Here is a 14781-nt window from a genome sequence, read left to right as displayed (position 1 = left end):
GGCTTCCGCGATAGTAGCGGTCTATCAACATGTGAGAGCATATAATATTCGGAGCGTAGAAGCGTGTTGAGATCGACAGTGCAAACGTTACCAAGCGCCAATGAGTGAACAGATAAAATGAATGAAACCGCTGGCTGACGTTTCGATGTGAACGGTATCGCATCTGACCAGCCTTGACATATCTATTTACGTTAACGTGTTTGCAACGCGGTATAACCTACAACATTGGGCGTTTGGACGCATTTCATTGAAGGAAACAATGTTTCCTCACCAGCGGCCCTTTCGAACCTGCATCTACAATAACGTTTGTATGTTCCCGTGTAAAAACAAACCGTCAAAGGAGAATAGTTTTTTTTTTTTTAATTAACATTTGCCTACCTCCAAAATCCAACTTTTTTAATGTCTCAAGCCGTTTTGCGCAAGCTGATCTCTCATAATCATTCTTCGTCATCCTCATCGACAGTTTCCAGCATCTGCTAGGCACAGTAGCTTTGACATTCTAATTACACAACAATTTTTAACAATATTTCATTGCTTTGAAAAGTAATTTGCTGGTATTGAAAGTAATAGCCATCAACAGCTTACTCATATTTTTTTTTCCTTACGTCGCTGTGTCACCAGTAGTTATTCTTTATCGGGATTTATTACACTTTACCGTGGTATTACAGTTAAAAGTAACTGTGGATAATCTAAGCACCAATGCAAGCGTCGCGCACAAAAGCAGCTAACGCACTATATCAATAAATAATGCGAGGTAACGGTTCATCCCTCATGACCGACTCACAGGGCGTACGTCAAGACCTACCGGCAGCCTGTATGGTTTCAGGGCACCATTCTCCCTGCAGTGGGAGAATGAGACGATGACGAAGGACACCAATGTGTGTAAGTGTAGTCGAATTTACTTCATGATGATTTAGGTATTATGAGCACAGACTTCTGTGCAGGCAGCAAAATCAATGGACACAGATCCTACTTACTGCGTCGCTCCGTGTGGAACCAATTTGCAGAAATTATTGCCGCTCTATTTAATATGTAATAGTGTTGTTGTGCGTGTGGTCCTGTTAGGCGTTAATTAGTAAGTTTGTGCAGCAGGTCGCTTGCTGAACTGGCGAACGCATGCAAGGCAATACTTGGTCCTCGACAACCTTGGCTCTATTTTATAATAAGCCGTTCGCATATAGGTGGAACTGCTGCTTCGGTGGAGCGTAGAATAGACGACTCACTAAAAGATACATGATGGCTACTTTTCGTCGGAGGTTGCGTGACAATGACAATAGTAGAAAAGAGAAATACAAAGATCTACAACTCTATTTCAGATCGTTCCGGAACTTTTCAATCTTATGATTATTATTATTTTGTCTTACTTCTAGAAGTAACACTTGCCGTTACCAGGTAACCTCAAAAAATCTTGTTCATTCGCTTTCTCCTAAACTTCAAATATCTGGCTGACATTTTATAGCTGTGACTTTTTCCCGTTGCTTGGCCACAGTGGGACTGAGTGTTCTATCCAAAGTTGCTCACCTAATGTAAGGCCTTTTTGTTAAGAACATAAATTTCTTTAAATGAACATCGTAACGCTGCTTGCGTGATGTGTAGGGTTCCAGAATACATGTCGTTATTTTCATAATACGTTTTTAGACATTTAACCCTGTCTAACAGCTCGTGGAGGAGCTAGAAGGATTTGAATTTTACATTGATCTTACAGGTATCACTTGAACGACAGCCTTCCAGTATTATTCTTTGCTCATCATGCAAAAATCGTGTTTCGCGCGCACGCCCATTGTAACTTCCTGCCAGTGGGTAGCAAGCAGGCTTGATCCAATAGGCTACGGATCACATCATCTACTTTCGAACGTCTTCTAAAATATTCTCTGACAGAAACGAACTTCTGCGCGCAAAGGGCGACAGCTGCAGCCCACACTGGCCCTTTATGGCTTACAGCCTGCACAGACAGAACATTTACAACATTCAGCGCACGCGCAGGTTAAATTTTTGATCGATGTTTAAATTAAATAAGTGTGAAATTAGTTCTATGTTACTTCTAAGCATCAGAGCTTAGAAGTAAACTATAAACCGTTAAGGCATCAAGACGACGTTTGATATCTTTAATCAGCACTGTGTGTTTGGCTAATTTAAATGGCATAGAACAATCGGTCCCGCGTAAAGAATACTAACTGGCGTGCTATATGTCATGCAAGGTCTGGGCCTTCTTAGCCCATTTTCTGCCTTGTGCTTCGCACCTTTTCTGTGTAGCTGTTATTTCAATTGTTGGTTGTGCATTATTTATAAAATAACGCGTACGCTTTTACTCGTTGCAGGAAAGCAGGTCTTTCTCCAGTCGTTACGCTATAGAAATTGACCAAAGTTCTAATACGCGCACAGATTGAAGATTAAATTAATCAAAGAACTCTTAATTCAATTATTCTTGCATGAAGGAGTTCTAAACAAATCATATACTAATAAAATAAAACCTCTGAGAAGACTGGATGAAATCTTATGAGGTTGATACATAGGATCCGCATATCAACATGAATGTGCATTTGTAGGGATACGCTGAACGCTTCGAATACGTTGATGTGAATGAAGTACTCTGTTTCTTCTAAAAATGAGTCAGTATAGTAATATTAATGAGTTCGAATAGATTAAGTATAAAGAATACTTACTTGCAGCATGCTGATTGGTGTTTAGGACTGACGACTGAAGGAAACCCTTCGAGATCAGATCCTGAATCCGAATCATTCTTTAGAAGAGGCCCGTGAGGACCAGGGAACCCACTGCTTCCGCCTGACTTATACACAGCTGATAACGTCTTGTGACTTTTTGCTATAAGTGCATCCAGCTCACGACGCTTCTTCATCTTCTTGCACGGTACCCGAATACTAACTTCATGACGACGAGGGTCGCATGTACCCGCCTCAAGGTCTACCGAGCGTCGCAGCATCGCCATCCACCGCGCGACAGTGTGAATTAAATATTACCACAACACAATACTACGCGCTAGGCGTTCCCTGCGAAGTTTTCTCTTGTGGCTTCGATCTTTCAGAAGTAGGGTGGGAAAGACTAAAACAGAGGAAAAAATAGGATAGATTTCCTTTCGCTAGCTTATGATCACGAACCAGCAGTTAAGCAGCCAATTAAACTCGCCATCGCCAAGCCACAATTCACTTCAAATACATTTTATAGCGCAGAAGCGGCACCAGTGGCTCAATGAGTGGTGAGCAGTGTAGGCAAACCAGCTGTACCGTATAGTCAATGTGCAGTTAGGAAACAGTAACTTTCCGTCCTTTATTTACTGGCGGATTTCCTTTTTCCGTCGACCGCTCGGTGTTCCACCGATACTATTGGCTAATCCTGAGATATGGCCTAGTAAATGGAGATGGCGAGATAAGATGATACATAAAGCAACAAACAGCGGGATTAGAAGTACGGAAACATGAAATTAGCCTTAGTTTCTTGTCCAAAAAAACTACGGACTATACTGCGAACACACCACAGCAAGCCCCACACGGCACTCACTACACACATGCACGTACAGTGGAGGACTGCAGACGCTGGGGCTACAGGGGCAAATTGCTCTGCGCGAATCCGCCCCGGTGCTCCGCAAGGCGGCGGGGTGACGGTAGTAGTAGAATCTTCGATTGACTAATTAATCGAGGTAGCGCGCTAGCGGCAATAGTTATCCTTGAATTAATATTGCTTGTAGAAGTAATCGTATTACAAAGAATATAGCAGTTCTATGCGCTCTGAACCGTCATTGTTATATTCGCCGCCTTCGCCGTGGACTTCACAGCGGTGAGTATGGGTAGTACCCGTGTTACTTGGCTGGTACTAATATTCACAAATACACATACACACATGAACTGATAGATGGGGTTTGCCACCACTGCCGCCGAACGAGGAACTAACAGCAGATCATCAGAGGCAACGCGCGTTTAACGTCGCCGCGCGCCAATCAGCGGCGTACATCAGGCTGCAGGACTTTATCCCTGCGGGACACGACCGCCGTGGTACCGCTGCCTGCTGCGGTACCCTCTGGCCTGGTCTATGGAAAAGTGTGCGCTGTTGACGTCGGGCTCCTGTCCTTCCTTCGCCGACAGAATGTCCGGAGCAGACGACTCTCGTGAGGAAAGGGCACAAAGCAATACGCCTAGAAGCGAGAGGCGGCAGGACAGAGTGATCCTCTGGGGCAAAAAACCACCCATGAGCAGGGTCCACCAAGGACTGGCTACAAAGCCGCTATTATGATTGTAGGCGCTAAAAGTCATATCCCTATTGCTTACCCCTAATCATTTCACTGACACTCCCTGTCTATTGTCTTTCCCACGTCTAGCACGGATATACACTCAGGCCACGCTCTCTACCGTACTATCGCCTGCCTGTCAAATGAACGGAACACGATTGACAACGATATAGCTGATTAACAGAAAAAACTTAGGCTGAGAAGGTCGACATTAAAGAAGAAGCACCTTTTCAGATAAAGACTTTGTCCGAACTGGGACAGAAACGCGTGATGGTGTTTACGAAAGCCGAAGACAAAGACCATCCACAACAAGCTCCACATCGATAACGAGAATCGTAATTAGGTTAAAACGAAAAGCCTATTTTGGATTCTATCCAATATACATTAAATGTACTTGAGACGTACAGACTCATGAATGTCCTATAATAGGGAAAAAATGATACGAAGCAGTGTTTCACGAATGGTAAAAAGGACCAATTAGAGGAGAACCAGAATAGTATCGTATCGTTTATATCTGATTGTGTCCTTCGACTACACGATAAATAAAAACTTAATGTTAACAAGTTTCTTTTTCGGTACCCTCTGCAGTTCGGAAGCAATAGGTGAATATTGGCCATTTGTGAATGAGGTGTTCGCGCAGCTGACGCAGTGCATTGTTGACAAAGAAAAGCTTGTATCATGCATAAATAAATGTCAGCCTTGGCGGTTTCATTTTGTTCAAGAAGGCTTTAGCTTACCAAGTAGTGACTTCGGGTAGACATTCTGGACATACTGTTCTGCACTGGGAATAGGCTCATAAAAGTTAGGATAGGCATGTTAAGAGTTAGCGTGCCCTGCACTGCATCTCATAGACGACGCCTATTTTTCGGAAACTTGCGTTGTGATAAACTCCAAGCATCCGATTCCGATACAGTTCATATACAACGGTAAAATATATATATATACATACATAATAAAAAAAAATTTAAAACAGATGTTTGTAACTTTGTAACAGTGAGAAAGTCAGAACATACATATCAGAACCGAAGCGCACGAACTATACTGAAATCTGGACCAAAACCTAAAATTTTCTCGCCAAAAATAATTGCCACCTGGTGGTATTATGTAATTAATTCCGTAGTTCGTTGCCGACATCGAATTTTCTAATATAGATAGACGTTACCGATTTCCCTCAACATATTACGTTTTACAATTCGTGCTTTCCTCTGAAAGGACAAAAGCGCATTTCTTCTTCAACAATAAGGGAAGACTAAAACACAGCTCTTTAGTTATTGTATTTGATACGTATTACTGTATTATACGAAAGGGACCAAAAGCAATGGTAGATGTTTACATCCCGTGGTAGTAGTTAGTCCCATCTGTTGAGACAAACTCGAAAGTGCTTGGTACCTTAAACGTCCGGCAACAGGCGTCTTGGAAGCAGTTGTCATAATACTTGTAAACCCCCCAATTCTACGCTTCCGACATTTACAATTAGACAATGTTCATATCACTAATGATACATGTATTAGGAGCGTAATAACCTGTGGATCGAAGTTCGTCCAAGAACCTTAAATCACTGAATTAAACAAATGACAATTGTTTGGATTGTGATGACGATTAACGAGTAAAGCAGACATATATTGAAACGAAAATGGTCCTTGGATGCTGCTCGATATGAAACCGCACTGCTCGCCTTGCGGCCTAGGTTAAAGAATCAGTCGACCGAAAAGGCCCTATTGTCGACTCACGCGACTGATTCCGGAAAGTATCCCCAAGACATGGAACTGGGTTTGCTGTCTTCATTCAATACGGCCCACAATCATAAAGTTAAAATGCTTACACATTCTATTATTTCTTTTATTATTATTATTTGCCCAAATTGTATGATGTTATTAGCAATAATGCAAACTCGTTTGATGTTCTATGTCGAATGTGTTAGGAGCGATCATGACCTTGGTGTGCCATGCGTGTAACTTCCTTTGTCCAATTTTCGTCAGAGCAAATCATTATAACTTGAAACTAGTGTAATCAACCAGCTTGTTGCCAAGCAGACGACGTGATTGTGGAAAGGGTTCCATAATCATTATGAAGCGAGAGATCTCGTGTAGAACTGGCCGTCTCAAACCGGCACGATGGACTGACCACCCAAACGCAACACACGCTACTACTGCTACTACTACTACTACTATACTATAATAAGCAAAAAAAAAAACAAAAGTCTGCATAGTTTATCTTTTTATGATAAAACATAAGGACGTAGTGTTTCGACAAAAACACCCATTATTTGGTCACAGATATTGACCAACTTCTTAATAACCAATAATAATAAGCTTGAGCAAGTATCGAGTTTAGTAACCGATTCTAACGTACATGTCAGAAAGTCCACAAACAGCTCAGAAAAACTGAACAATGAACGAAGCTTATTTGATGCGTGTTTCTTATAACATTTGTGTGTGTTTAAATAAAATGTTTTACACGTTTACTAAAACTAGCAGACTTTTTTCAGATTATCTAGTGATATGATTATCTATCTTTCAGATTATCTAGCAAATATGATAAATTTATATCTATCTAAAACTTTATCTTTATAGAAAAGTCGTAATTAAGTATAATCTTAGTTGAAGTATAATCTTATTTATTGGAGGAATTAGTAAAATGTGAACCTTATCAATAATTTCGACAGAGCCCAAAACGGGCTTTGACATTAAGATCTTTTGTTAATAATAAAATAGCTTTAAACTTATTCCTGATAAAGCCTAAGTTTCTCATATTCAAAGAAGGACCTCATGTGTACGTTTGCCTTGTTTAATCTGCAACATATAGAAAGCGCGCTTATGAATACCTTTGAGCAGCCATACTTCACCGCTCTTATCGTTGTCACACCTTAACTCCATGTATAGATGAAAAAGCCGTTTCTAATGTTATATCATCGCATCTTGCAACTTTTATCTAGCACTTTTATAACGACTTTACGTTTCCAAACACAAGCACAATACAAACGTCTATTTGCAAAAAAACAGTTCACTCAGACTTATCTAATGCAATCAGCCCCACCGAAATCTTCGTTTTATTTACCTATCCCACGTCACAATAGGTATTCGATTACTGCAGTATTCTCAAAGGTTCACAAAAAAGTACAATTGACTCGACACGGTCCTGCCTGTGATATATTTACGATACTTATCCGCTCTCTCTTGTATATCTGCACTTTATGCAGTTATCTATATCAATCTTTGAGCAAAGACAACCTGAAATGACTAGCGCTCAACTGGAAGCATTCTATTACGCAGTCTCATCTTTTCTTTTTCAGTGGTCCATGACATTGTCCGCATTTCTGTACCCGCTGTCAGCAAAGCTCGCGTATCGGTCTGATAATACATCTCCATCTACCAGAAATACTACCTTCTCGAGCTCATATTTTTCCACACGTCCTCTCTTTCTCTTTCAATCCCCCGGTTTCTCTCAGGAGAGTGCGATACTTTCGAACATGTTCCAAATTTACGAGAGCGACCAGCGAACAATCCCTTTCACTTATTATTTCCAACAGTTACTCTGCACGTCTCTGTGAACGAACTGGGTCCATTGAATGCTCCTTCAAAATCCGCAACCCCACCCCCTCCTCCGCTCGCCCCATTTCCACCATAATGGAGATCCTGTTGTGAGAGCTGGAACAGCAAAATATAGGCCGACGTCGGAAGCTTAGACCGATGCGAACGTCATAGGACCTTTCCCAGCCTACTCGTGGTGTCTTTTGGCCACGGATAAGTTTCCGAGAATCTACCTGAAATTTCGATAGGCCTCCCTTTTTTCTTGACATTCGTATTCTTGAAACGACTGTGGCCTACGACAGGCTGATCCATTCTCTCGATTTCTTGGTCCGATGTGATTTTGTCAATCGCAGCCTTGCTATCGACAACCTTAACCATAATCTATTATCGATTATTATTAACAGAATTTTTTCGAGCGGCCACAGTTGAATTAAAAGACATTACGAACAAATCGAAAATCATCTGTGGAGTCCGTCATCTAATACGCTCAGTTGTTATATATAATTTCTTTATTTTTACTCCCGATTTTACAGTAACCACTATTTGCCTAAAATCACGAGTCGAATAAATCCTCTAAAGCACCTCCAAACCTCGGCTGCCGCAATGGCAGCTAGGCTTAGGTAACGTCGTGGAAGGCAGTGAGAAAAATTAAAGCTGCTACCACCAACAAAAACCTGTCACTTCCGCTCTTGGACAGTCGTCATGGCTCCCGTCAACGCCGACCGTTGAGACCGTCACTACGCATATTTTTCGAATGGTCGCATGATCCGGCATGATTCAACAATAGGTTTCAAACAGTCAGCATAACGTCGCTGTCAATATTTATTTCAGAATTGAAAGATATCTCCCACTGTATTAATATGAACACTTTGTATGGCAACAGGAGACGAGTTGGCTAGCAAGACGGATAAGCCGAAAACGTGTTTTGTGCGCGGCCTAAATCTGTCGTAGGAGGCTTAATTAAGCTTGTTACACAGCTGGGGAAAAGGCCCTAAAAAACAAGAGGAGGACGAGCTTGTATGACATCTCACAATCGACTATATAATACAATGTGATATGGAGCTTGCTCTCAAACTGACTTTGAACACAAAGGCAGCTTTGTCAAGTATATTTTCATGACACTATCGCGAGGTTTTCCGGACTTATATTGCTAATATTTAACGCAACTCTTATCTCCAGCTGACAATATCTGTTTTTTTATAACGTTCCACCCCGAGAAAAAACAGTGATTCATTACACCAAATAAGTGTACTGCTGTAAAAAATAACACATATATATACATATATATATATATATGTACCTTAAAATGAGTATTCGATTAGTTCATGTCCTTCGGGAACCCTGTAAGACATTTTGCCGAACTCGTTAAGATTACGGGAGTTGGCCTTCAATCAAAGGATTGTGCCTGTCACGATAAATGTATTTTGCTTAATAAGCTTAAGTACAAAAAGTCTTATTGTAATTGGATACTAGAAAATTGATAGATAAATTCTAGACAAAGTAGGTACGCATTGAATACATGAATTTCCGTATTTGACTTTGAAATGAATTTTTTGTCTGAACTTCACGGCGCAAGCGTGCCCGCCCCCTGACTTCAGCTTAGACCGGGCCGCTAGGCGTTGCTTCAGACTTCAGAAGCCCTGAGTGCCTAATGGCTCAAGTGCTGGAAGTGAAGGCTCCAGGCTAACGTGGTCTGTCTTAAAACTAATCTATGAACAATGAAAGCCGCTATACAACTTAAGGCTGCATATTGAAAAATCACAGAATGATCGTGATGAATCACAGAATGTTATCCGTGTGCATACACTTACTTGTCCGTTCAGACGGTTTTTTCCGCAACGAATTCTATGATGAATGTGTTTATCTATCATCTGCAAGATAGAAGCCTTCTTCTATTCCCCGAGCAATTTAGGCCTTCTTTGTGTACAACTACTGAGAGAGATCACTGCGAGCTACCGTATACCCTGTGCGGCTTCAGTCACATAACAGGAAATGAGTACACAGCTTCTCCGTTAGCAACCACATGAGATGTCGATCGAGAAGAGCCATATGCTGCATTAAAAATTAGCACAATTAATATCGATACAATCATGAAACATTGGGCAGCAAGATTATTCGATATTTATTCCTAATATAATACTACGCATAATTCGAATACGATCTGCAGGCAATAGTTGAAGTCAATGCAGGTATTTGCTTAGGCATTATTTAGAATTTTGAGCCCGGTACTGGTTCGCTTACGAGTGGTACCTACGTCCGATTTCGAAACTAGACCATCCCTCACGTGCCCTAGTGATTTACCTAATGCAATAAACCGCTACACTTATGGAAGGAATAGAGCCATGAAAAATGCGCAACTACTTCGAGATTTTGTGTATATTCGTTTGTGAACGTTTCGTCCGACTCTGTTTGCACAACCGCTCAAATGTTTGCTTAACTCGAGTGTATTCGTAGTATTTTTGTCTTTGTCTATCGTCTCTTGGTCGATGTAAAGCTATTTTCAAATTACACCGTTTCCACGTACTTCATATTTTTCTAAAGTTTACTAATATCCTCATATTTCTATCATAGATTGCCTTCTTCCTAGGAAAGAAATGTTTCCTTTTGCTAAAGGCATATTCTACCGTATGGAGCTAGGGAAAATAATAAAAATCAATGCACCCTGAAAGCTACGTTGTTGTTTGGACAAATATTTCCGCTTTTTACCACAATGGCAAACCAATGCGATTTGTAAAAATGTCTTATAAGCATGATAAAATTTGAAAGACCGTGTTAAACCGTCAAAGGCTATGTGTGCCCCATTTTGCCAGAATCATATCATGTGACGAATATCATAACATTGAGTGCATGCAGATCTTTGAGTCTATTCCATATTTGCACATCTGTTCATGTTGAAAATGTTATTAGAAAAAAAAGTAAAAATTGTGTCGTATTATTTACACGTCCTATATATACGAGAATAATTCAGAATCACTGGCCTTTACGGTTAGTAGCCATAGTATCGTTGTAAGATCACACAATGCACCAGATCTGTGTATATAGATGTGTTCTCTCCCCTATGAACCCTTTCATAATTACATTTCCGTATGTACACAACGAAATGAGCCAGTACCGGCGATAGATTACGATCGATGCTTGAAAGTTCTAATACGTATTGTGCCAAAAAAGGGTTCAACCATATCATAGCAGCTCAGGCACACACAGGCTTAGATCTAGAGATAAATCATTTGCCTGTTTGATCTACTATAGACTTAAGGGTCTGTCCTTACATGCAGGGAGTAATTATGCCACAGACTTGAGAAAATCCACGGTCATGATTATGACACCGGCTTTAAAAAGTGTAAACAATACATTTGAAAATGATCACGCGTAGATCGAAGCGTTTCATCAAAAAGAAAAGAAACATACTGAAATTTCCTGCAGTTAGAGATGACGTAAATTCTTATTGCCGAGGCTTATTAAGGCACCATCTGTGCGACAGAAATACGAAATGAAGTTCAAAATTAATAATAGTATCATGAAGTATTCCAAACAAATTATAGCTACGTTTAATGATACCTCTCTCTCCCTCTCTCTCTCTCTCTCTCTCTCTCTCTCTTTCTTCCTGTCTTTCTTTTATATATATACAATGCGTGTGTGTTTTCCTTATTTTTATACAACGCTATATAAATGATGAAATCCACACGCTTTGCCGCCTACTAGGTTTTCTCCGGCTACTTTCCTGCTGGTGTAATGGCCGCTTATGGTGGCGTCGCATATCCAATGATTAGCAAAGAGCACTGTGCATCGTCAACCTTAGCTAACTTTGAAGATCTTGCAGTACCGAAAGAAAAGGACCGCTACCATTAGTTGGACTCGCTTTTTACCGATAGTCTTTCCGAGTTCTTAGGGAACCGTAAAGTTTATCCCGACGAGCAGCGAAGTTCGCACGCGCCCTGTTCCACATTTTCCACGTGTTACATGCCCCTCTAATATATTCAACTGCTCCGAGCGGCATTTGGTACAGTGCTAAGAACTAAGAAAAAATTGATAATAATTTCGTTCGGCTTTTAGAATTTCCAAGAGACACACTTTAAAAGAAAAAAAAATATGTACTCTTGTCGCACCTTGTCGCTCCAAGTATCTGCCTTTGGTTCCTCCTTTGCCCTTGGACCACCTCGTCAACAAGAGCAGCGGCTTAACAGAAACACCCTTCTCTAGGTAGAATACGAAACAAGCAGATAAATAACGATGTTAAGTTAGAATTCTACCATGCGTGCCACAATACCCCTGCTACACTCGCGGCCCTAGGGGCACGGTCGTTGCAATCTCTGACACGAATAACGTGAATGCATCACCACTGGCGCCAGCATCCTTTAAACAAACCCTCAAAACAAACGGAATTCTGCTCACATCGCTAGAACCCACGTAATTCTCGGGTTACCCACACATTTAACCCTTAGAGGATACGAAAAAGCCACAGTTTGTCGTGCTTCTACGAAAGATCCGGCTATGAGAAGAGGCCACGGCAGTTATCCACGCTGATTAACGATGCCGGTTGTTTCACTACAGGCGCAGGCTAAGAAAAAGGACAAAGTGAGATGAAGGAGGGAGGATTAGAAGAAAGGACAAGAGGATAGATGAAGAGCTGGCCCGCATGAATGCAAGCGTCCGAACCTGTACAGGGGAGTGCTGCAAGTCAGACTAATCTATTACATTTTAAATGTTGTCAGGGGCTGTGGAAGACATGTTCCTTTTACATTGAACTATAGTTGTTGTCGTTGTTAGTGCTGTGGTAACCATAGTGATAGGGATAGATCCTCAAGTTTACTCGAAAGCCTCGCGTGCCATGATGTTGGTAATTGTATTGGATGGCTTCTGCAGTAGCCGAGGACAAAGTACGCATTATTTAGTTTTTAATTTATTATATTGAGCGTTGTATCTTCGGCTCGTGGAAGCTCTTAGTGGAATATTACGAACTAATGAAAAAAAATAGTAAAATCATCGTTTCTCTTCCGCCAAATTCTGCAAATCGGCGGGAACGAATTTTACGAAGGACATACATTAGCGGTAGGTGAGCTCGACAATGCATAGTTGGTGGTTAAATAATTAGAATTCGCCAACATTTAAGCTGCCTTTAAGTGTAATATTTTGAAATAAAATCAAATTAAACTAACAAAATTCTGTTTAGGCACAGCTGGTTCGACACTGAACCTCACTACTAAACGATATGACGGCTGAGACGAACAATTAATGAACAAAACAAAAAAATTTTTAGATGTACAGAATATTCACTATTATATCCTGTCCGAATGGGGGTTTATAGCAGCATAAACTTGTCGAGGTGTGCTTGTTACCCCAGAATTCTGCCGTCTGTTCGAACAGCAGCTTTCCAGTAAAGCAGTTATAATTAGAATATGCATTAACGAAAAATTTATAGTTTCGTTCATATTTACATGGTGTGAGCCACTTATACGCTTTAGTAAGCCAAAGTATTTTACCCTCACAAAATAATCAATCTTCAGAAGCTGGAATTGATTATTTTATAGAAAAACACTTGCGATCGTATAGTGGCTGAACTTTAGCTGTTCCCCCAGACCACCTAAAAAGGAGCTATTGCTTCGAGAGCAAGCACGGTGTGTGTGAGAGCAGAGTCCTTGTTGAAGGCTGGAGGTGACTAACTTTTACTCATAACTATAATGAGAAAAATTCAATTAATTTTACATTATAATCACTTTATAGCAGTAAGCTATATGTGCGAATCTCGCAAGATATTTCATCAATTCTCACCGTTCGTAAATTCACTAAATTAATTAGTGCATGGAAAGACATCCTGGAGTGCTACGTATCCCTCCAGCGTAGTCGATTAGAACGCGTGGGGACACTGCTTTCCGCACTGGAAAGCCTTAAGCACCAGACCGTACTCAGCCAGGCGAGTAGTTAACCGTTCCATAGGCACAGGACCACCCCGCCAAGCTGTCGCGCAGCTATTGTAGCTGGATGATTTAACGGAAGGCACATACAAAACGTTATCTAGCAATTGCTGACCTTCGAGTTAAATTTAGCACATAATTCGCCACCTTGCAACCTTCATTGTTGATCTGTAGCTCACTGGTCAGCAATCCACTAGGAAACTTTTGAAATACAATGAATCAATCGACATAGTTCTAGCATCTCCATGTTGGTTGACGCTAGTCGCCTGTATGCGCCAGTAGGCACAAATGTTTTGTCTTCCAGATTCAATTAAAATTTACAAACTTATTCCGCTATTACGGGTGACGAAAGGGCCTTACGATCATGTTTTGAAACATATGAGCTTGTGCCATAAACCAACGCAGATCAAATCAACAATCTTAGTTGCTGCTTCCGCTGTCATCCTTATAGCTCGAGTCTGAATATACAGGTAGCCAAAAATGATCAACAGTAAATCGTTTATAGGCTAACTAGATATGAACGCAGATGCAATCGCGACTCCTTTTAACATCAGATCACTAATTTAAAAGAAAAATCATATCGTTGTGCGGGTCGCATCATCTGCGAGCGTATGCAGGTGTGTATTGCAAAGAGCTCCAGATAATAGGGTTGCATCGGTACAACATGGATACTCTGGCACGCTTCAACCGAGTGAAGCATTTTAAATGTCCCTTCTAAAGGAGGGAGGATTGATTTTTCGCCGATCAGTCAAAGCGTTAGGAGGGGTATCCGGAGTACTATTTCCAAGCGAGCCGCTTCTTGGATCCCTTGAAAATTTTTCTTTTCCATACCACGTTCCGAACTTCGCAGGCGTTATCTTTATTATTGACCACATTGGATATATATATATAAAGCTGAAGATATGGCTGAACAATGTTAGGGTGAATTGATTTTGTACACTTTTAGATTGTGTTTTCGATTTCATAGTGGCCAACTTTAATAACTGGCTTTGAACAGCTCGCTTGCTTTTACGTTCAAAACCTGTAAAATATTATATATAAATAAATGAGGTCTCGAATTCGCTAAACAGAGCAAATCTGGAAACGCTTGTTAAGCCAG

The 14781-nt window shown here is 40.9% G+C and overlaps 1 protein-coding gene across 6 annotated transcripts in view; it reads right to left on the bottom strand.

Annotated features, from left to right (window-relative positions):
- The window catches only part of LOC111249305 (uncharacterized), a 94473-nt gene that overhangs the window by 66704 nt on the left and 12988 nt on the right, over positions 1-14781 (bottom strand). For 2 of the 6 annotated variants that reach the window (XR_015327443.1, XM_022803005.2), the window contains exon 1: positions 2664-4093. The exons of 3 other annotated variants lie outside the window; for them this stretch is intronic. Coding sequence is in view for 2 of the 3 variants with exons in the window: in XM_022803005.2 (XP_022658740.1) it covers positions 2664-2947 (284 nt within the window). In the remaining variant the exon portion in view is untranslated. Of the gene's footprint in view, positions 1-2663; positions 4096-14781 lie in introns of those variants that run through there. One more of the 6 variants, XM_022803006.2, reaches the window with a different exon arrangement.

The sequence above is a fragment of the Varroa destructor genome, unplaced genomic scaffold (genome assembly GCF_002443255.2).
Source record: "Varroa destructor unplaced genomic scaffold, Vdes_3.0 BEIS01000004.1, whole genome shotgun sequence".
NCBI lineage: Eukaryota > Metazoa > Arthropoda > Arachnida > Mesostigmata > Varroidae > Varroa > Varroa destructor.
Note: the sequence above shows the minus strand (reverse complement) of the source record. Positions and strands in the feature narration are given on the sequence as shown.